This window comes from Chlorocebus sabaeus, chromosome 29 (genome assembly GCF_047675955.1).
Source record: "Chlorocebus sabaeus isolate Y175 chromosome 29, mChlSab1.0.hap1, whole genome shotgun sequence".
In the NCBI taxonomy this organism is placed as follows: Eukaryota; Metazoa; Chordata; class Mammalia; order Primates; family Cercopithecidae; genus Chlorocebus; species Chlorocebus sabaeus.
In genome coordinates, this window is record NC_132932.1 from 20,637,049 (window position 1) to 20,660,374 (window position 23,326).

At 44.8% G+C, this 23,326-nt stretch overlaps 1 protein-coding gene across 15 annotated transcripts in view; it reads right to left on the bottom strand.

The window, feature by feature from the left end:
* Positions 1-4: 4 nt before the first annotated feature.
* Positions 5-23,326, bottom strand: part of AKAP13 (A-kinase anchoring protein 13) — a 353,478-nt gene continuing 330,156 nt past the window's right edge. For 14 of the 15 annotated variants that reach the window (XM_073013063.1, XM_073013062.1, XM_073013060.1 and 11 more), the window contains 11 exons: positions 21,246-21,322; positions 20,493-20,674; positions 20,277-20,359; positions 17,102-17,296; positions 14,530-14,691; positions 14,021-14,091; positions 13,511-13,555; positions 9,041-9,091; positions 7,848-8,297; positions 5,561-5,894; positions 5-4,760 (listed from right to left, as the gene is read on the bottom strand). In XM_073013063.1, coding sequence (XP_072869164.1) covers positions 4,711-4,760; positions 5,561-5,894; positions 7,848-8,297; positions 9,041-9,091; positions 13,511-13,555; positions 14,021-14,091; positions 14,530-14,691; positions 17,102-17,296; positions 20,277-20,359; positions 20,493-20,674; positions 21,246-21,322 — 1,700 coding nt within the window. In that variant the 3' untranslated portion in view covers positions 5-4,710. The remainder of the gene's footprint in view (positions 4,761-5,560; positions 5,895-7,847; positions 8,298-9,040; positions 9,092-13,510; positions 13,556-14,020; positions 14,092-14,529; positions 14,692-17,101; positions 17,297-20,276; positions 20,360-20,492; positions 20,675-21,245; positions 21,323-23,326) is intronic. The other variant, XM_073013058.1, reaches the window with a different exon arrangement.

Genomic DNA, 23,326 nt, shown 5'->3' on the forward strand with positions numbered 1-23,326 from the left:
CAACCAAGACTTCACAGGCAATTTATTATTTTTTTTTTTGAAAGGGCTGAGGGGGACTTTACAAGGGTCTGAAGCTGGTAACTAGAAAGAAAGCTAAATAAAATACAAAGCCAGTATGTTGTGGCAAAATTCCAGAAAACACACTGAAAAAAATCTTTACAGTTTAAAACTGCTTCACTTTATACATAATTACAAATTAATATACAGCATCTGGGTTTTAACCCGTCTGTTTTATTTAATATGATTTAGCACAGAAATGTCCACAGAGCATTTGGAAACGAGCAATGAGAGCAGAGGTATCCGGTGTATCCCAACCACCCTCCTGCGGATCCCTGCGCCTCCCCTGCGCACCTCACGCAGGCAGCAGCACACAGGTGACCACAGGCTAAGCCTGGACCGCAGGCAAACTCACCAGGCACGCCCCATGGCCAGGGCTCGGGGACTGCCCATGCCCTCAGGTGGTGAAGAAAGGCAGGGGAAAAGCTCAGGCCAGGGAAGGTGGGGGTGAGTGCTTCCTGCAGAAGCCCCCCTGGAGCGCAGCACAGGTGGTCCCACCTGCTTGTAGGGCAGGTCACCTACTTCGGTGGCAGGGGACAGTGGGGGGTCGCCCGCCTTTAACCCTTAGTGAGATAGAGAATTCATGGCCTATCAATCTTTTGACAATTAAATTAGATGAGTACTTGGAAAGATGCCTTTATTTTCCCTTCCTCCCCACCGCCCCCCTTTTATGGCAGCATTGAAACACTTTTCATTTTAAAGCCTGGCCAGCAGGTAGTAGATTCCAAGGCTCTGGTTAACTAGGGATGCTTTGCTACATTGAAAGGCAAGTTCAAAACCAAGCCCAAACTCCCTGCCCTCTTCTTTGTCTCTGAGGATGGACGAGAGCGGCGGGGCTGGCTGGGACATATCCGTAGGTGGCTGCACACCTAGTTGGTCCTGCTGAAGGAAGGCAAGGCACACAGATCTCCAGCAGCCGCCGCCCCCATTTCATCCACAGGGTTATTTCTAGGCTCCCACATTCCAAGGACATCCAAACGCAGAGAGTGCACATCGTTCTGAAGTGTCTGGGGTCACCTCACAGCCACCCTCTTTGTGACCACTGAAGCCCATTCACCAGGACTGTCTTTCTAAACCCCCTCCCAGGGCCTGGCTGTCCTCTGGGCACAGTTGGGCCACCCATCATTAGAGTAAACCTCAACTCCAATGCAAATACCAAAATCCCTGGGAAGACAGACCAGGCTACAGAAAAAGAGCCCTAGAGACAAAGATGATGAACTAGAAAGCACTTCTGTGGACAGCAAGTTCTGCATCAAGTTCTGGCCTCTAAGGTTATGGTCCCACCCTCTACTAAGGCAGGGTCTAGCTAGTTCAACCCTTGCACACACGAACACCTCCCTTCCCACATCAAGAAACAACGCCAAGGGTCTCCAAACTTTGTGCTCATGACTACTACTGAGGCCTCAGGAAGGTAACAAATATGGGAGAAAATGAGCAAAGGGGCGACTCTGAATAGAGTATTACCCTGAGACACAGAAGGGGAAAAAGGTAAGATTCGTACCTTTCCAAAAAAACCTTGGTAAGGATTCTTTCCCCCAGATAGCTCTCATGGGGGTAGAGGGAGTACTGGCAAAGGCTGAAAGTGGCAGTTTGCATGTTTTTAACCCTCTCCATTTTCTAAAAAGAAAACAGTCAATACATTTGATTGTCTTGAAAATGAAGCCAACCGTGACAGCATTTAAAGTGCACATGTCACCCAACTGGAATGACGACTGAGATGACTGGAATTGAGAGAAGATGGCGGTCTCCTTCCAGAAAGCTCACTCGATTCTGAAAATCTGGGGGCTCTGGATAGGAACTCCATCTTTCCCCTAAAACTTAAGCACAATTTCAGGCACCTGATTTCTTTAGCTTGATGGAGAACATGGCATCCTGGTGTGGAAACAGTACAGGGAATTCAGTCTGAGTCACCCCAGAAAACAACCCCTTCTCATGTGAGAGAAACCAAGACAGGCCATTAGATCCAGCAACGAGAACACTGTCAAGGCCATGCGCAAAAGCACAGGCAGCCACCATCCCAGGTAAACCCCCAGGACAGGAACAAATCCCCTTGAGGACAACTCCAAGGGGGAAGAGAGATGACGAAGGTATGTAAGCACAGGTCTTGGTAAGTGGTTCCCTTTCGGCACTGCAGATTGTATTCCTGGATGAAGTTGGGTGGCTTGGGGGAATTCTGGGCACTACCTTCTGATTTTAAACTTGTCCAACCAGAACCTGCCGAAATCGTTTTGAGTGAGGGAGGTCTGGGCAGATGTGAAATCTCCATTTTTAAAAAAGACCACCAAAACCACCAAAGCAGGTGAAACATCACAGCTAGGGGGCAAGAGACACTTTAACATTGATGTCAACCTCTGTGGCAACATGCTCTAACTTCAGCATCCATGGTGTTTTTGTGAAGAGCATGTACGCGAGTAAATCCAATCAGCACCAACCTCTTATCATTCCAAACCCAGAGAACAGGAGCACCCAGCCTACATTTACAAAGAGAAGAATGCAGGTTCAGTACTGCCCTCCTGCGAATCCCAGTAGGGGAACTCGGAGCTAGTGACCAGAACAGATAGCCAAGCCCTGGGGTAGATCTCAGGAAAGTCACGATGATTCAGCTGTAACTTGGAGTTGTATGGACTGGTGGAAGAAAGCAACTTAACTTTTTGTTTAGGGTCTTTGCAAGGGGACATGATATTTTCAATAGAAAAATCAGCAGGTTTTGGCCTTAAAGTCTGTTTCTGAAGGGTGGGTATTCTCCATGACAGAAAAAAGCAAAGGTAGCTCAGAGGTGGTGAGTTTCTTCATTCTTAAACAAGGGAGAAGATATCCTTTGATTAAAGAATGAGGCGGGGTGGGGGACGGAAGGACATGGACCCCTCCCTTTAAAATTTCATCTGGGCCTTCAAGGCACTTCAAAAGACACAGAGTGAGCGGTGCTGGCTGCCACTTCACTCAATATTGACTGGATAGTTTAGATTGTTGGGCTAGTCCTGGCTCACCCTTTAAAAAGAAACACACACACACACACACACACACACACACACACATACAATAAATAAAACAAATCTAGGCTACAAATTTTAAACCAGACCTCTTTCAAATAAACTGAAAGATAAATATCTCCATCTGCAAGGCCAGCTTGCAATTCATCAATAAGCACCAAGTTACAGATTTTTCTTTTTTTAAGTGTGCTCAAAGCCCCATGCTTCTGAGGGGCAAAAAAGCAAGAACTGAAGGCCACGTTGGAAGCACAAAATTTTCCAGGGCCTCCCTTCTGGTGTACGGGGCCTCAGAGGGCAACATTACCATGAACTGTCCTGCACACACCAGCTGGGGAAAGCCTCAAGTGAACACAGATCAAAACACGGCGGGAAAAGCAAAAGCAAAGCCGAGCAGCAGGCAGCATCTGTACCCTCCTTCAGGGGCAGAGCACAATTCAACAACAGACCTTTAGATACATTTTTGAAGAAATCCAATTTTGCCAAGGCCTCCTAACACAAGAAGGGTGCTTTCACAACCACTCCCTCTGGGCCAGCTCCTCTCCAGATCCGCACTGGCAGGAACCGCCATACGCGGCTTCACCCTTCGCCTGAACCCACCTCTCAGCCAGCTCTCCTAGCTCCAGAACACAGCTTCTGCCTGGCCCCTGGTGGTGGTGTGCCCATAGGGCGTGTCCTCACCCAGCAAGGGCCAGGCAGCTGCTGTCTGGGAGAGGCACGACAGGGGCTCAGGAACACAGCCAGGAGGCCGTAGCCACTTCTGAGTGGTCAGTAACAACCAAAAAGTGTCACCCTGTGGGGATAATGGTGAGTAGGCCTCTTCACTTTATCCGTGCCCAAAACATGTGGGTAAACATCCTGGAAAACCAGGGTATTTCTTCTGGATTTGATGACAAAATGAGATACTATGGGTTGTTTTGTTGCTTTAGTGCCTGAAACACCGAGATCGAGGTGGTGCAGATCACATCTTTTATACACATCAAGCCTTCTCTCACTGGTTTCACAAATGTTTGTCATCCCTAAAATGAAATGAGAAATACATGCAAAACAGGGGTGATACGTGCACGGGATGGGTTTAGAGGGAAACCAGTCTCTGAGGATTACTGGGTGAAGTGCTGATATGCAGGGGCTCTGGGTCCATCCAGGCACTGACCCTGTGCTGAGCTAAGGTGACCAGACATCTGGTACAGACTGGGCCTTCTTCTAGCATTCCCCATGTATATATGCAGACAGGTCCCCATGTATGGACACAGATCAAGTCCAAAACATCTTCTGTTTGGTTTCGTGTTCCCCCAAATAAAAGGCAGTCAGAGATTCAGACCTTACTTGGATACACTCTTTTAGCCTTTAGGAATTCCTGACATGTCCAAAACCATCACCTGTACTTACGAGGCCACTACTTTCAGTGTAATCCTGAGTAGGGCCAGCCCAACCTGAGAGTCCTGGGCAGTCACAAATCATGGCTGAAGCAGAGTCTGGGCTTCCTTCCCCACCCTGATACTCAAGATCATCTGTTCCTTCTTGTCCAGGACCTGGGGCCGCCCAGGAGGACTGGACGCTGAGGAGCAGTGGGTGTCCAGTGTAAGAGACTTGTGCACGTGGGGACAGCAGGAGAGGTGGGCTGGCCAGGATCAGGAGGCAGCTGCCTCAGCAGAGAGGAAGAGGGTCAGCAGAAGATCTCTTCACCCTCTGCTGATACTTCTGATGTGGGACAATCTGGAAATGTGAAAACCAAGAATGAAAAAAATTCAGAAAAACTGTTCCTTTCATCGAACTTCCTCCCCAAACCAAAGTCTTCTGTAATGCAAATAGGTGACGGGGGCTTATGGGCAATTGACTCTCTGCACACTGGGGTTTCTGAACAAATTTGGTTAATAAGGTTCTTGGTGATATCCTTCACTGTCTAATGTTCCCTTTAACTTTTAATAAGCACTAGAATTTATGAAGAGGCCTGGAAAATGTACATTTTTCTTTAACCTGCCACACAGAAAGGAGAGATCAATCCTAAAGAGAAGGATTCAGGGGGAAGAGTGGCACATGAACGGGGAGGCATTTAGTAGAATTCAACCGCGGGCTCTGTGGCTGCTGGCACATTAGTTAGCCTTCGTGAGCTTCAGTTTCCTCACTTCTCTTGGGGTTAGCAGTGCCAACTTCATACAGCCATTTGAGAGTTAAATCACCAAATGCTAGCTGTTAGCAATGACTTCTCTAGGCCCAGAAAGGCGAGGAGGACTTGAATTACTTCACTGAGAGGTGAGCTGCAGTTCCTCAATTGGATAATGCCTTGAAAATGAAACCCATGCTTTCTGCTTTTGCACATGTGCCACACAGAGTGGGTTCTTAATGTTTGTTGCATGAGCGCTCTTAGTAAGCGGAGCTGGTGAGAAGGATAGCAGTTTGGCTTCTGAGCATCTGAACTGTACCCTTTTCAACCCTGCCCCATGCCACTAAAATCTACCCTCTCTCAGAATGCACAGACACCATGGCCACAGGGAGAGCAGGTGTGCGTGACTCACCACCGGGCTGAGAGCGGCTGGTTTTGTTCTTCTTTTTTTTCTCCTTCTTTTCCTTTGGCTTAGCTAACCCAAACAGGCGGGTAGAGGCAGAGGTGGACACAGGGGCCTGGCTCTGCCCTTCTGGTCCTTTGTTTGTCTGGCTGGTTGAAGTCAGTATGTGAAAAGGCCCCTTATCTTTGTGTGTCCGAGAGATGCTGTTCCTTTTTGGGGACACTGAAAGGTCTGAGTCCAATGACCCTGATTTGGCAATCGAAGGTGCAGATGGCGAGGGGGGCTCCTCAGGACTGGGGAAGAACGATGGGATCCTCATCAGCTTGCTGTGTGGATGGGAAACCTGTACATATTCAAGAGAAGGGTTTCACTTGGAGGCTGTCAGCGTCCCTGATGCCTACTCAATAAATCCTGGCTGAATTCAACTGGGTGTGCTGGCTGGGTACTTACCTACCTCTGTGAACTCTACAGAGCTCACTTCTATGGACTGCATAGAGCTCAAAGGTTTCATTAGCTGCCCTCCCCCAAGTAGTATCTATAAACATGTTAAAAATACCGCCTTCAATACTGTTAATACTTTTACTACATATGCAAACACCGGCGTCATAAAAAACTGACAGTACCTTTGATGGGGTGATTTAGAAAAGAATTCCCATTTCCTGAAGAAAGAAGGAGAGCTGCTTAAGACTGCTCTGCACAGGGATGCACGGAAGTATTTTAGGGCAAAGAGATTACAGACACCTGTTCAGGTTAGAGGGTAAGTGGAAAAGCCGAGCTTACACCAAGAATCCTACTCAAAGGTTAAACCAGAGATAAAGAGGATCATCTAATCTGGGTTCTCTTAGCTGCCTGGGAACCCTCCTTTGTCAAAGCACTGATGATTGTATTGGTATGGGGTGGAATCCCTCCTTATGTCATAAAAAGCAACACGCAGCATTTGCTGCTCCCCCCTGCCCAATATATTTGGCAACATCTGCTGAAAGCTACAACTGCCCCCTACTCTGGAAGATGTCAGTATAATTTTCTTTCATGGTCCAAGGTCAATCAGTCAAACAAACAGCAACATGATATGCATTTCAAAACACAGGCAGATCTGTGTACACCCAGGCTCTCCATCTGCCACAAGCATCCATATTTTGGCATAACCAAGCAATATCACTGAAATAAGCTCAGGAGTGAGTGTGCTGAATTACCAAAAGCTTTCCAATATAAGCAGCAGCTATAGAGAAAGAAAAGTTTCATCAGCAGTAGAGAGGCAAATCAGGAACTATGCAGAGTGCAGCTGTCTCAACATCCCCCAAGCAAGAATATCATCTGTTCACAAGAGGAGTGGCCGCCTCCCCTAGTTGCTGGGATGGGCGTTTCCCTCTGTAACTGCCTCCCACCCATCCTGCCACACAGGTTCTTCCAGCAACTCTGGCCTGACAGCCATTTCCTGCTGTCTCAGGACCACAGGCACCACATGTTCTGGGGGATCTTTTATTCTTGCTGTGCTTCCCCATTAAGCTACAAGTTCCTTCAAGTCAGGGCCATGCCTGACTTCTGATGTGACACAGAGCAGTGGGGTTGCTCCTAAGATCCTGGATGGCTGATGGCCATTTTCTCAGATACATGGAGGCTCCTCTAGCTGTTGCCAACTCTAAGTATCCATTACTGCCTGGCCAAAATGCCCCAGCACTTCCATTCTCTTCTTCAGTCTCCTAGAGATGCAAAAAGCAGAAAAAGACTTTCTCCCTCTGCCTCTCTTTCAGGGTAAAACAAAGATTCTTTTTGTTTTTTTGAGACAGAGTTGCTCAGGCTGGAGTGCAGTGGCGAGATCTCGGCTCACTGCAATCCCCACCTCCCAGGTTCAAGCCGATTCTCATGCTTCAGACTCCCAAGTAGCTGCGATTATAGGTGTCTGCCACCACACCCGGCTAATTTTTGTATTTTTAGTAGAGATGCGGTTTCGCCATGTTGACCAGGCTGGTCTCAAACTCCTGACCTTAACAGATCCACCTGCCTCGGCTTCCCAAGGTGCTGGGGTTACAGGCGTGAGCCACTGTGTCCACCTACAAAGAATCTTAAAAACTTTTTTTTTTTTTTTTTTTAGTAGAGACAGTCTCCCTCTGTTGCTCAGGCTGGTCAAGCTACCCTCTCACCTCAGCCTCCTAAAGTGCTGGGATCACAGGCATGAGCCACTGCATCTTGCCAAAAACAGGCTCTGTATTTCTGCTCACTTTCTTACTATGCTTAGTACACAGGGGTTCTTAATTAATATCATCGTTAGGTTGCTCTCGGCAGGGAGTGCCATTACCTGACACAGGTCCCGTTCTGTCTGCCTCTGGCTGAGCCGCTCTGCCTCCCGGCGCAGCTGCTCCTGCTCCCTCTCGAGCTGTTTCTGGGCAGCACGCAGTCGCTCCAGGTCATACTGGTATGTGCCCTTCTTCTGCTGGAGCTCCTCCCGCTCCTTTTCCAGGTCCTGCTGCCCCTGCTGCACCTTCTCCTCGCGCTGGGCCAGGAGGGCCTCCCGTTCCCGCAGCTCCCTCTCACGAGCTTCCCACTCGCGCTCACGCCTGCGCTTCTCCTCGAGGTACTGGGCCTGCTGCTTCTGCAGGTTGGCCAGGTCCTGGCGCTGCTTCTCCAGGCTGCGTTGCTTCTCCTGCTCAATGAGGGAGCTCGGACGGGACAAGGTGCGAGTGAGCGCCCTCTCGCTCAGCACCAGTTTCTGGTCCTCAATGTAGCTGTCCTGCTGCAGCACCACACCCTGAGGAGGCACACAGAGGAGAGCCCTGCAACTCTGGCCAGGATGACAGCCAACTTCTGGATCCCTCCTGACCCCACAGCCGGGGGCACCAGGCACTATGATGGACTAGAACTCTCCCCTCATTTTTCAAGCCCATCTAATAAAAATGCTCCAGGATAATTGCAGGCATTTATCACACAAGAACCTCAAAGGTGCAGGAACTCACAGGTTTTTGTCAAATCTGGTCACATGCTGTTTGCGGTCACTGGTATTACCTGGGGTACTGTGTGTGTGTGTGTGTTGGAAGTGGGAGAAAGGAATGAGATAGGGCAGATCTTCAAGAAAGGAAGTGAGCAGAATTTGAGGATGTTCCTGGGAAGTCCGAAACAGAAGCTGTATTAGGAAGGCCACTCTATTCAAATGTACAGAGATATGGGATATAGAAACTTTTATAATCATACTTAAGGCTTTCTAAAGTGAAATCATCTCCCAAGTGCATGTTAGCATGCTATGTGATTTGTAGCATGGTTATCAAGCCATGCCTACAGCACACCAGCTCTTCACTAATTCTAGTCCTGGAAGGTCGATGATACTCTACCCACAGCATTCTGTAACTTTCTCACCATGAGAGCCAGTCTTCCCTAGACTGAGGGCCCCATTTACCCATAAACAGCCTACAAACCTCAAAGATCCAAGTCAACAACAGCCCCAAGCTGCTGTTCTTTAGACAAATAAACGCAGGGACGGAAGATGAAGGCACGCACCTGCAGAGTGCTGAGGAGCTCGTGGAGATGAACAATGCTCTGGACAACCTGCTGCCAAAGGAACAAAATGTAAACATTTGTTTCAGGGCTTTATGAATCTCAGAATCCATCACACTAATGTTTACCTGATAAGATGGCTTCTTTTTTTTTTTTTTTAGACGGAGTCTTGGTCTGTCGCCCGCGCTGGAGTGCAGTGGCCGGATCTCAGCTCACTGCAAACTCCACCTCCCGGGTTTACGCCATTCTCCTGCCTCAGCCGCCCGAGTAGCTGGGACTACAGGCGCCCGCCACCTCGCCCGGCTAGTTTTTTGTATTTTTTAGTAGAGACGGGGTTTCACTGTGTTAGCCAGGATGGTCTCGATCTCCTGACCTCGTGATCCGCCCGTCTCGGCCTCCCAAAGTGCTGGGATTATAGGCTTGAGCCACCACGCCCGGCCAGATGGCTTCTTTAAGATACAACTAAATGCTTGTATCTTTATGAAATATTTTCAAATTGAAAGCACCAAAGAAAGTGAGCACCAGCAGCCAAGAAAAACAAAAAGAAGACCAAAGTGACCTGTGTGTAGGAGGAATATCAGCACAAGTTAAAATGTATTAGAAAGCTTCCAATACTTAAAATGACTAGAAGAAAAACAGCATACATCAGTGCAATAGAACAGAAATTTCAGAAACTTCCCATAACAATTTAGCATGTAAGTAGCATTTCAAATCAATGGAAAGAAAAGAATATTCAATTAATTGTTCTGAGAAAATGGCTATATTTCTGAAAAAAATTGAGTTGAGACCTTAGCTCACATTAAAAAAAAAAAGGTTCAAATATCTGAAAATGTCAAAGGTGAAAAATAAACCATATTTATGTCCAGCCAGGGCAAGACAGCGAGATCCTATTTCAAAAAGAAAAAAAAAAAAAGCGCTGGAAGGAACTAGAAGGTTTTCTAATCTTGAAACAGGGAAGGCTTTGCAAACACAGAAGTAATGGAAGAAACCACATGATTTTTTCAAAAATTTCTATGTAAAAATGTAAAATTAAAATTAAAAGGCAAAGGACTAGTAGAAATTCAAATGCAAAAATCTTTGATTTAAAAAAGGCTCTCATAGAACATTATGACAAAAAAATACCCTAGTAGAAAAATAGGGGCCGGGCGCGGTGGCTCAAGCCTGTAATCCCAGCACTTTGGGAGGCCGAGACGGGCGGATCACGAGGTCAGGAGATCGAGACCATCCTGGCTAACACGGTGAAACTCCGTCTCTACGAAAAAATACAAAAAAAAGCTAGCCGGGCGAGGTGGCGGGCGCCTGTAGTCCCAGCTACTTCGGAGGCTGAGGCAGGAGAATGGCCTAAACCCAGGAGGCGGAGCTTGCAGTGAGCTGAGATCCGGCCACTGCACTCCAGCCCGAGCGACAGAGCAAGACTCCTTCTCAAAAAAAAAAAAAAAAAAAAAAAAGGAAAATAGGCCAGAAACACAAACCAGCAATTTGCAGAAGAAATATAAATGGCCAATAACATTTATATGTCATATTAAAAATGACTCAACTTTATTTGAAATCAAATAAATGTAAAATATAATAAATGACCCAAACTTATCAAACGAACAAAAACTTAGGAAGAATGATAATACTCAATGTTGGTAAAAGATGAAAATGGGCACTTGTATGTCTAATGGGTAGTGCCAAGCACTACAAAACCTTCGTTCAATAGCATTTTGGCATATCTGAGAAATAATCAGAGAGCTGTGCAAAAAACAATGTATGTACAAAGATGTTCTTAGCTCACTGCTTTAAAAGCAAAACGCAGAAAAACAGTTAACTATCAGAAGGATTAAGAAAATTATGGTACACAATAATATGAAGCTGTTCAACGGTATGCTTTGTAAAAATATGCCTTGGGGAAATGCTTTTAATGCATATTAAGAGGAAAAAAAAGCAAGATATGAAGCTCTAGGAAGTATTGATACAAATTATGTAAAACTTTTTATACTATTCATACATATACAACTCGGATATGTTATGTAGAAGACTGGAAATATAAACACCAAACATTTAACAGTAGCTATTTTCCAGTGGTGGGATGTTTATTATTAAGTAACTTATGTTACTTATCTACCATGAACATGTATTCCTCTTACAATACTTAAGTCATTTAAAAACAAAACACAAAAATCTTCATTACCAGGCTTAGCTCTTCTGAGAAAATTTTTTACCCCTTATTTTCTTTATTTTTATTTTTTGAGACGGAGATGGAGTTTCACTCTTGTCCAGGCAGGAGTGCAGTGGTGCAATCTCGGCCCACTGCAACCTCCGCCTCCCAGGTTCAAGTGATTCTCCTGCCTCAGCCTCCTGAGTAGCTGGGATTACAGGCGCCCATCACCACGCCTGGCTAATTTTTTGTATTTTTAGTAGAGACAGGGTTTCACTATGTTAGCCAGGCTAGTCTTGAACTCCTGACCTCAAGTGATCCACCCGCCTCAGTCTCCCAAAGTGTTAGGACTACAGGAGTGAGCCACCAAGACTGGCCCCCCTTATTTTATTCTTAATAAGCAGAGAGAAGTAACTGAAGAACCTGCCGACTCTAGCTAAGCATTTATAGTGTCTAATCCATACTGGAATGTCTGAAAAACAAATGGGTCTTCTACTATTTCTTACCCTGATTCTTCTAACTAAATATAGGGGGGAAATTTTGCCATAAAGCAAAATCAAGGCCAGGAGCAATGACTCATGCCTGTAACCCCAGCACTCTGGGAGGCTGAGGCGGGCAGATAAACTGAGGTCAGGAGTTCGAGACCAGCCTGGGCAACATGGTGAAACCCCGTCTCGACTAAAAATACAAAAAAATCAGCCTGGTGCGGTGGTGCGGTAGTGCGGGCCTGTAGTCCCAGCTACTCTGGAGGCCGAGACAGGAGAATTGCTTGAACCTGGGAGGCGGAGGCTGCAGTGAGCTAATTTTCAAGCAGCAGATCCAGAGAGCAAGTAGCTTCCATAAGCTCAAGTTTGTCATTTAAAGATAAGCACACTGAAGGATTCCTTCAGGACTCCACTGTATTTAGACTTCTGTGGCAACAAATATAAAACAATATCCTTCTGTATTTTAGGTGGAAAATGGAAAGATTCCCCTTAAAATTTCAAAATAAAGTTCCTTGGAGACTTAATGTACGTTAAAAGCAAGCACAAGAAAAAGAAGAAACACAATCAAAATGCTTGAGAAGTATACTCTAAAAAGCAACTATCATGTATCTGCTTCTAGTCTGCTTACAAAGTCAAGTACTCAGAATTAATTTTGGAGATGGCAGTAATCTGAAGATTATGTCACAACGAGTCTCGGGGGGGGGGGGGTGCACGGGGGATGGGCATCCTTCCAGAAGGACACCAAGGCTGCTTCACAGATAAGACACATATTAAGTCTAAAGCAACACTCAGAGAAGATATGGCTGGGCGTGGTGGCTCAGGCCTGTAATCCCAGCACTTTGGGAGGCCCAGGTGGGCAGACTGCCTGAGGTCAGGAGTTCAAGATCAGCCCGGCCAACATGACAAAACCTCGTCTCTACTAAAAATACAAAAAATTAGTCAGGTGTGGTGGTGTATGCCTGTAATCCCAGCTACTTGGGAGGCCGAGGCAGGGGAATCGCTTGAATCTGGGAGATGGAGGTTGCAGTGAGCCGAGATTGCACCATTGTACTCTAGCCTGGACAACAGAGCAAGATCCGTCTCCCCCCGCCCAAAAAAAAAAAGATGATGATATAACTTGAGTACTTGAAGGATAAGAAATTACTGTGTCAAATTACAAGTTAAATGCCCATGTTCCAGACCTGTGGCTCTTGGTATCAGGCTTGTGATAGAAAAGGCTGCTATGAATTCTACTCGGTGTGCTTAGACCAAAGGAAACCACCACGAGGGTTTTGCGGGCCCTACTTAGAGAAAGCTGATTAAAGCAAGAAGTGCTGGGTAAGGTGGCTCATGTCTGTCATCCCAGCACCTTGGGAGGCTGAGGCAGGTGGGTTGCTTGTATCCAGGAGTTTGAGACCAGCCTGGGCAACACGGCAAAACCCTGTCTCTACAAAAAATACAAAAGTTAGCCGGGCATGGTGGCATGCATGCCTACAGTCCCAGCTACTCTGGAGGATTGCCTAAGCCTGGGAGGTAGAGGTTGCAGTGAGCTGGGTGATACAAGGAGAGTGAGACCCCATCTCAAAAAAAAAAAAAAAAAAGGCAGCAAAAGGCTTCCTTAAGGACAGAGAATCAAAGGCCATCTTAGCAGGTAATTCTCTAAGTGGCAAAATTCCAAGACGGTGCCCCTAGGACCAAAAAAAGGGGAAAGGTCAAGGAAACTGACAACTGTATTGTTTACATGTACAGATGATAGCCAGCAGTTAGCCTCTTTGTAACAGCAAAAAGAAAAAAAAGGAACAAAGAATATTCCTAACTTGACAATGGTAACAAACACATATTTTCTTAAATAGCTCATAATGTCCTTACCTCACTGTTTCTTTTAAGCATAAATACCAGGTTAGCGTTTCCACCCTATGAAACAAAAACCATACATATAAAAAATGAAGATCTTGATGCAAAAATGACATTCAGTGTGTTTCTGTTAGGCTATAGCTTTCCATTTTCTTTCTTTCCTACCACAGCCTCTCACTAAGGTACTGAAGGTTTAAGGTTGAACTATTTATCACTGACACCTTGTAAGAAGGTCAGGTCAGTTTGGAGCACCTGAAACAAACCTCCTAATGAAACTGGTCCTGCCAGGACCATGGTAGAGTTATGAATGTAAACACACCACCCTAAGCCAGTGAGGCCACCAGCCAATAATATGGAACTCTTAACTGTACTGTTTGTTTTAAAAATGTGATTTTCCCTGAAAATGATTTTATTAAAAGCAGCAATTCAGGCATCCAAAACAACATCAAAGTGAAATAATTTCAAAGGTTATGAATTCAGAGGAAAGTGCCAAGGAGGTTCATAGTGTATTTTAAAGAGAAATACCTTTTTTAGGCCACTATCTGATTCCGTTCTCCTAAGATCTTGGCCATCATCTCCCTCTTCCTTCTCGCCTCCTAAACAAAAAATGTTTTTTTTTTTTTTTTAAATTTTAAAGTTGTGAAACAGATTAACAAAGGAAAGAATATCATATAGGTATCTTGGGGACGTAGTATTTCTGAATCCTACTGATGCCCCCAAAAAGAGGGAGCAGCTTGGTGGCAGCTAAGTGATTACTAGTAATTTTATGGATGCAGAAGAGCTGGAAGCAGGAATATGTATTATTACTCTTTTAGCTGATATCTTAGGAAAATCTTTTTTGTTACTCAAAATGAATATGAGTCTGATTGGCAGGCTCTTGAGTGTCTTAAGATCTCACTAAGAAATTTACTGATTGAATGGGAGCGGAGATGTAGCTACTAAAGTACAATGTAGCTACTAAAGTACAAATCATTTTGAGTTGTGTGGGACAGTCAAGGATTGCCTATAAAAGCTCATGACTTCACATCATTTACCTTTTGAAGCATTCATCTGATGGCTGTCAAATCCTCCAAAGGTTTCTGCTCTCCGGGGCAGGGAAACAGGACCAACCGCACCTTCTTGCTCAATGGGGCTGCTGACAGTTGGCCCAAGTGTGCCTCCCAGATTTCCACTCACCAAGCCCTGAAGGATCTCCACTGGAATAAAGGAAACATGCAAAGCTGACATCTTATCTTTCAATGAGGAGAAAACAAGTTCACAGTATACATGATATGTACAAAGAGCATGATTGGAAATTTCCAAAGAGTGACTGGGTGAGTACCTTTGCTCAGAGAAGGGTCTCAGCTCAGGGTATGTGTTTTGGTTGGACTCTACTAGAAATTTAGAGATGAGACCTTCCACTTTAAATACAAGAGGCTAGGAAATTTGAAAGTGTACAGGGAAGGCAGAGTAATTTACTAGAAGTTACATGGCTTCTGGAATCATATCCAAAGCAGCCAGAAGACATTCCCTGGAAAGTAAGATGGACTGATTTGAGAACAGCAAGTAAAACAGTCAGGGTTTCTGGCTTCGCTAACATGGAGTGAGTTCAAGGGGCTAGAGTAGTCTAAGAATTTGCGTCTCAACTCTGGCCCACTAGGGTTCTTTTCTAGGGTATGGCTCACAGAAAGAAGAAAGTGGAGAAAATGGAATAAAAGTTAAACAGGAGAAAAAGAGATAAAGAAAAAGAAGGGCCAGGTGGAATAAGGGAGGGAACCAATAGCAGGAAATCTGATAAGACAAGCCATGTTAAAAAAGAAAACCTACACAAAAATGATAGACGAGTCCTATGGTGTGAGAAAATCTATATGAACCTGTAAACTTAAGACACTAATTTCACATAAAAATGAGCAATAGAAAATATTGAAGTCAAATCCCATATAAAGGGAAAACACAGGTGGGGAAAACACAGGGTCTAACTTCTCTACAGATAATAAAAGCACATCAGAAAGACATGTCCATAAAATAAGTGAGCAAAACACATTCTTGCCTCAGCCTCCTGAGGAGCTGGGACTACAGGCGCACGTCACCACACCCAGCTAATTTTTGTATTTTTAGTAGGGATGGGGTTTCACCATGTGGGCCAGGCTGGTCTTGAACTCCTGACCACCTGCCTTGGCCTCCCAAAGTGCTGGGATTATAGAAATGAGCCACCCCGCCCGGCCCCATCAAACATGTTTCAATTTATGAGTCCATAATAAAAACTATGGGTCACTTTCAGAAGATGTTCATGGTCTTTAAAACTGGTAAATAGAGGGGAAAAATAATCAAGCGTTTATCCTTTTATCTTTTCTTATATGTCACAAAAAAAGAGACAACTAAATTTATGCCCTCTCAATGAAAGAACACACTATAAGGGCACAATTTACCAAAGAGATCAAGTCTGAGTGATTAATTAAGCCTCTGAGAATCCAGCTGCAAATCTGAAGGAAACAGAGGACAGAACTGTATGAATAAAATCCAAACTGTGGGAAACTCTCTAAGTCAAAAAGCTCATATTGTTCAAAGAAAAATTATATGGGAAAAAAAAAAGATGGTGAGGGGAACTGTAAATTAAGAATTTTAAGATGCATATCAAAAAAACATAAGCAAAGTAGGCCGGGCGTGGTGGCTCAAGCCTATAATCCCAGCACTTTGGGAGGCCGAGACGGGTGGATCACGAGGTCAGGAGATCGAGACCATCCTGGAAAACACGGTGAAACCGCCTCTCTACTAAAAAATACAAAAAAAAAACTAGCCGGGCGAGGTGGCGGGTGCTTGTAGACCCAGCTACTCGGGAGGTTGAGGCAGGAGAATGGTGTAAACCCGGGAGGCGGAGCTTGCAGTGAGCTGAGATCCGGCCACTGCACTCCAGCCTGGGTGACAGAGCGAGACTCCGTCTCAAAAAAAAAATAAGCAAACTAAACTATAATGTTTAGGAGTAGGCACTTAAGTCATAAAGATATATAAGTAAGTGATTAATGGCCGGGCGTGGTGGCTCATGCCTATAATATCAGTTCTTTGAGAGGCCAAGGTGGGTGGATCACTTGAGGTCAAGAGTTTGAGACCAGCTTGGCCAACATGGTGAAACCCGGTCTCTATGAAAAATACAAAAATTAGCTGGGTGTGGTGGTGCACACCTGTAGTCCCAGCTACTTGGAAGGCTGAGGCAGGAGAATCACTTGAACCCAGGATGGGGAGGCTGCAGTGAGCCGAGATCGCACCACTGCACTCCAGCCTGGGAAACAGAGCAAGATCCTGCCAAAAAAAAAAAAAAAAAAAAAGGCATAAATGATTAATTTAAAAAAAGGTCAGAATAACTGCTCCTTTTGGAGGGAGGGAGGTATGATGGGGACAGGGCACGTGGACGAAGGCACTTCAGGGTGTCTGGCCACATTTAATTTCTTGATGTGGGTAGTGGTTAAAAGGATACTCATCTGATTATTTACTATAGTGAAGTATTTGTTTTGGGTAATTTTCTGCATTTGTGCGGCTTTATTTTAACGTAAAAAAGCAAAAACTGGCAGATATTAGAGTGTAAACCACTCTGGGAGGAGATGAAGGGAGGCAATGCTGAATGTTAATTACCCTCATTTATTGCACTTTTCATTAAAGGTCCTCCTTTGAGAGCCTCTTCTGTGTTGGAGCGGAAGAGAACTCTAGGGCTATGTGTCGGGGAGCAATCCTCTGGGAGGGGGGTGCTGCACTCAGTCATGTCCCGGAAAATCATCTCCTTCTCTTCCAACAAGAGTAGGATTTGTTGGTCCTTCTGTTGAAGTTGTTCTGCAGGATGGAGAAAATGATCTGTGATTTGATTGGCGTATTTAGTATTACGAGATGACTAAGACATGAGCACCACCTTGTGGTAATTTATGGAAAGGGACAAGACAGGACACCCCACCCACTGCCCTTTCTTTTTCATCATGACAGCAATATTGTTTCTGTTCTGTGATTTCTATCTGGAAAACCATTCTGGATCTTTTTGGCGAACCATGGAAATTGTGACATAACAAGTTTGTACTTTGCTTCCACTCCCTTGTCCCCTGTTTACTTCTCAGCCCATTACTCTCTAGCTTCTGTCCACTCTGCAACTGGTTTCCCAGCTCAACTTCACGATTGAATCCAATGAGGTCTTTTAGGTTGTTTTTTTCAGCATTGATGATTACTTCCTCCTTTGTAAAACATGTTTCCTTCTTTAACTTTTAGGACACCGGTTCTCTTCCTACCATTCTTTCTCAGGACACTTTACTGATCTGCCATCTGCAATGGAATCTCTTATCTGGGCTCCTGGCTTCTGTCTCAGCTCCATCCTGAGAGCTGTCTTCTTCTTTTTTTTTTTTGAGACAGTTTCGCTCTTGTTGCCCAGATTGGAGTGCAATGGCACACTCTCGGCTCACTGCAACCTCCACCTCCTGGGTTCAACAATTTAGCGATTCTCCTGCCTCAGCCTCCTGAGGAGCTGAGATTACAGGCATGTGCCATCACCCCTGGCTAATTCTGTATTTTTAGTAGAGATGGGGTTTCACCATGTTGGCCAGGCTGGTCTCAAACTCCCAACCTCAGGTGATCTGCCTGCCTTGGCCTCCCAAAGTGCTGTGATTACAGGTGTGAGCCACTGCACCTGGTCTGAGCTGTCTTCTTTACCTTACCCACTTTCCTCTTGAGGATCTCATTTATCCCCATGGCTTCAATTACCTTCTATATGCTGATAATTCATTAAAAAAAAAAAAAATCAAAAGTCCTCCCTTTCTTAGCAGCAGACCATGGGGCCCAAGTGGCCACCTCTACTGAGATGCTTTGTTCTCAGCATGTGAGAAACCAATCTTTTCTCCAGCCCATCACCTCCTCCCTTTAGTGTGGAATCTCTTTCTCAGTCAACAACTCTTCATCTTCCAGGTCACCTGATTTGGAAACCTGTGAGAGATTCTTTCTCCTCACTCTGTCCCACCACCAACTGACCAGACTTTTTTTTTTTTTTTGAGAGTCTCACTCAGTCACCCAGGGTGGAGTGCAGTGGCACTATCTCGGCTCACTGAAACCTCTGCCGCCCGGGTTCAAGCGATTCTCCTGCCTCAGCCTCCCAAAGTAGCTGGGATTACAGGCACGCACCACCACATCCGGCTAATTTTTGTATTTTTAGTAGAGATGGGGTTTTGCCACATTGGTCAGACTGGTCTCCAACTCCTGACCCTTGTGATCTGCCCACTGCAGCCTCCCAAAGTGCTGGGATTACAGGCATGAGCCACCAAGCCTGGCCAACTGACCAGATTTTAATAACCTTATTTCCTACTCACATCTGTTCCCTCTCCAGCTCATTTTCACTTAACCTATCCTAACAGTCTTCCAAATGGTCTTTCTACTCCCAGTCGCTTCCCATTCCCTCAAGCAACCCTCCTAACTAGCTTCAACATGTTTAAAAAAAAATCGTTTTTTTTTTTCTTTTTTAAAAAAATTACATCAGTCTTTTGTTGCCTTTTTAATACCTGGTGCTTTTCCAGCTTAAGCTCCCATCCCTTAGCCCTGACCCTCCAAACACACCAAACCTGTCATTCCTTGGCAGACATGTCAAGTCCTTTTTCACCTTTGCACATAACTACTCTTGTGTGCTGAGATAATTTTTTTCAGATGTAGCTCATGCACCAGCTTCTCTGTGAGACTTACTAGACGCAGGATGAGCAGATCCCACACATGTTAATTGTGCCTGTGGTCTAATAAATCACTGTGTGGCCCATCGTTGAGGTATGTCTCCCCTGCTAGGGTGTGAGATTCTCAAGGGAAAGGGCTCTTTTTAAGGAATCTTTGCATCTGTTGTACCTAGCAGTATGCCTAGCCAGGTACTTAACAAAATTTAAAGAAGGAAGATTTTTATCCTCGTCATCCTAATCATGGGCCAATAAATCTGCTGTAACTCTGGCTCTGGTCTAAATCTGTCCATATTTTTAATTTTCCCCTCAGTGAGACTCAATGCTTTCATTTGTATGGCTTTAAGACCTAACCAAACTCCTTAGATGCTTACATTTATTTAACTCTAAGCCTTATTTCGACCCAAAGCATAGTCTTTACTTAGAAACATTCGATAAGCCACTGGCAAAGAGAAAAGAGCACCAGGCTTTGCTAAGACAGGGAATAGAATTCTGGCTTAACCATTAACTACATGTGTAACCCTGCGTAGCTTGTCCTTTGTGGGCCTCGACTGTCTCATCTGCACAACGGGGATTAGAATGCCTGTGTTGTAGGGACACTGACAAGACTATACAAAACAGTCAGCACTCAATAAACAGGGGTCAAACATAGATCGATACATACCCTTCTCCCAAAACTTCACCTCGCAACTCATTTGTGAACTGCAGATAAGTGATAACACTAGGGACTGGTGGGAGGATTAAATCAGATTAACTGGAGAATTCTTTTCCCCAAATTCTCTCCTTGTTTTAATTTTAGATGTGACTACAAATTTTGGCAAATTCATCTGTGACAAAGTACAGAGAATGTCATGAGGTTTGAGAACACCGATCCTGAGTTAAGAGAATCAATATTCTCTTGATCCAGTATTGGACACATCCTTACAGTCATTCTTTACCAGCACCCATGTCAGCCTGGACTTGGTTTCTCTTTTGTTAACAGCTATTCGTTTCGCTGCTTTCAAGTGCCTTCTGGGGCAGCTTTAGAACTGAGGGCAAACCCGTCCTCTAAAATCCACCAGCAGTCTTCTGCAACTGCAGACATTCCAGACAAGGGGCTCAGACCACTCCCAATGCCTCACCTTTTAATTCTCGGGCTTTGGTGTCCAACATTTTCTTTTCTTCCTCATTCTCACTAGGAATTCCTTCATCTTCATCTCTGTTCCTAATACAACCCAAACAAGACAGAACAAAAAGTTCCTAAGATGTCGATTACTCTGGTCACAGTACAGCCTATTATGAAAACACACAGAGACATCAGGAGGGCTGGGAAGGGTGGGGCCTGGTGGTTAACTTACAGGGTGTTGATTGTGTCCTGAATGATCTGAATCCAGCTGTTTCGTTCCTCTTTGGAGCTGGCATGGACTTCTACCATCTCTGGATCTTTCATCCCCATGCTGATCAGGAATAAACCTTTCTCCTCGTGTGCCACTTCTCTCACAATCAGTTTCTTTAAAGAGATCACTGTTGACTTCTGGTCCTGGAAAAAGGGAAGAGGGCAAATAAAAGATACATATACAATATTCTAACTCTTAAGGACAGCTTAAATCTAAGGTAAGACTAGATGCTGTTAAAAAGCACACAGTTTGAAAAACAATGGCTGCTTTAGGATAAAGAGAAATATCTCATTTCATTCAGATTTTAACAAAGATTTTCAAAAGGGAAATAGTAATTTATGGCTCTAAAGGTTGCAGTCATGTTTTCTACATGATGAATCTTTCCAGGTTCCCCAAAGAATCCAGTCAGCAATATTATACATGAGCATCATTTATGGGCTCACATGTGAGAAATACTCCAGTGACAGGTTTCTTCATAGGTCAAATAGTCAGATGTCCAAGACACTAAAAGAGGACTGTGATGAAACAGAATAATAATTTTTGGGGAAGAGGGGATGCCAGAAAATTGTGAGGGCGTGTGGGAAATTACTCAGAGGAATTTGTCCTGAGCCATTTAATTTTAAGAGGGCTGGGGAGAGCAATAATATAGTGCTTACATTCCATAACTAACCTAGATGCTTATAATACTATTACAAAAATAACAATTCAGCTTACCAATGAGGCAAAGATGTACTTCTGGTCTTTTTCTTGAAGGAAAACTAAAATGTCAGTGAGAAGAACTGCTTGAACCTCTGGAAAATGGAAATGGGAGAAGGGAAGATAGAACAATGACTACTTAATAGTTACCACAGTCAAAAGGGTTTTTATTGAAGGTGCAATACATACACCCCCATAAGGGCAAACTCTGATCTGAGATCACACTCCTCCAAAGCAAGTTTTACAGTTCTCCAGGATTCACATCTGGTCACCAGATTTTTAGCAGCATTTTAAAATGGGATTTATCACCAAAGCCTTGTTTTGGAAAAGTTTAAGTACTCAGTCCTAGAAAGATATATCCCATAAGACAAGAGTTTAAGAATAAAATACTTTTAAGAATAAAGCTGAAAAGCTGGACTTGTACAGATGTTAAACAGCAACACAGAGCAGGATACTCCAAAAAATACTCAGGTTGCAATATTTTTTGACTTCTGATTACAGTAACGGGAAAGGTGTGGGGCAGGAGACAGCAATGCTGCCCAAAGATGAAGTATAGAAATATCTAAGTCTAATGAAAAGACGTCCGTCTTCCACACCCTCAAAAGAACAAAGAGTGGCCACACAGGCACCTTCTAGTCTTACAGGTACATGTGAATATAGGGCTCTTTCCTCAGCTCCACATGCAATAGTCAACTTAAACTCTTGCTCTGACTAATCCTCTAGGAGTAGGTAGTAACATTTTCCACTAGTCTCTTGAGGATGGTTGGATGTCTCTGGAGTTGAGTCTATATCGAGCTGGCAGGCTGGCCCCTATGTAACATCTTCACTGTGGAAAGTGAAGTCCATGATTCCCTGGGAAAGGATGGAACTGACTTATGCAGTCCATGACCCACCTTTTCTTCTACCTTTGCTGCAACTAGAATCCCCTTTCTGTGGAATTCACTGCAAAGCTATGAAGAAAACAGAAGCAAGGACATCTGATTCCTAGGGAGGTCTAATTTTTTAAGGCTAAACTACTGCAATTTTCTGTGTACTTCCATCAGCTATGAAATTTTTTTTTTTTTTTTTGAGACGGAGTCTCGCTCTGTCGCCCAGGCTGGAGTGCAGTGGCCGGATCTCAGCTCACTGCAAGCTCCGCCTCCCGGGTTTACGCCATTCTCCTGCCTCAGCCTCCCGGGTAGCTGGGACTACAGGCGCCCACCACCTCACCCAGCTAGTTTTTTGTATTTTTTAGTAGAGATGGGGTTTCACCGGGTTAGCCAGGATGGTATCGATCTCCTGACCTCGTGATCTGCCCGTCTCGGCCTCCCAAAGTGCTGGGATTACAGGCTTGAGCCACCGCGCCCGGCCAATCCCACCCCTTTCAAAGAGTACCTAACATAGTACTGGCTGTTCTTGGCATGAATTCACTTGGGGGTGAAAATGAATAAACACCAACTCCTATCTCTACTGGAGGCATTCTAGGCCACAAAACCTATCATTCTGCCATGGCTTGACCACAACTTTATTCCAACAGCTGGGATCTACTAGTTTTTATTTTGGACATAAATAAATTGCTATGTAAAGGAAAGAATAAAGTGCTGGCTCCAGGCAGCAGCAGCTCTAGGAAATTCAGGCCTTTACAAGAAAAGGCAGGTATTTCTGAACTGCCAGCCTGCTTAGAAGTCTCAAAGAGAGCTAGGGCTCTCGCAACATCACAGAATATTAAGACTGGAGGGAAGGAGCCTTAGTTCGAGTTTATCACAGAACAATGAAATACACAGCCAGTTGGTGGTGGGAAAGGAGATTTCTTTCTCTGAATCTCTTCTGCCCTTCTTTTTTATGCCTTCTGTTACAGTGCAGGCCCAGATGAGCTCTTCCCCAAAGCACTGCACAGTCTCTTGATTTATCTGTCACCAGTCTCTCTTCACAAACTGCCCCTAGTGGTTATACTGAAAAACCACCTCATGTAGTATCCCTTTCCTGCTTGCCGTTCTCCTTTTTGAACCCATTCTTTGCCCCCCTCCCTCATCAACAGTATCAACTGTTAACTCCTCAGTCTGGAGAATGCACCTCATTACAACCTGGCCCCTCTCATTTCTTTGGGCTAGTTTCCTGTC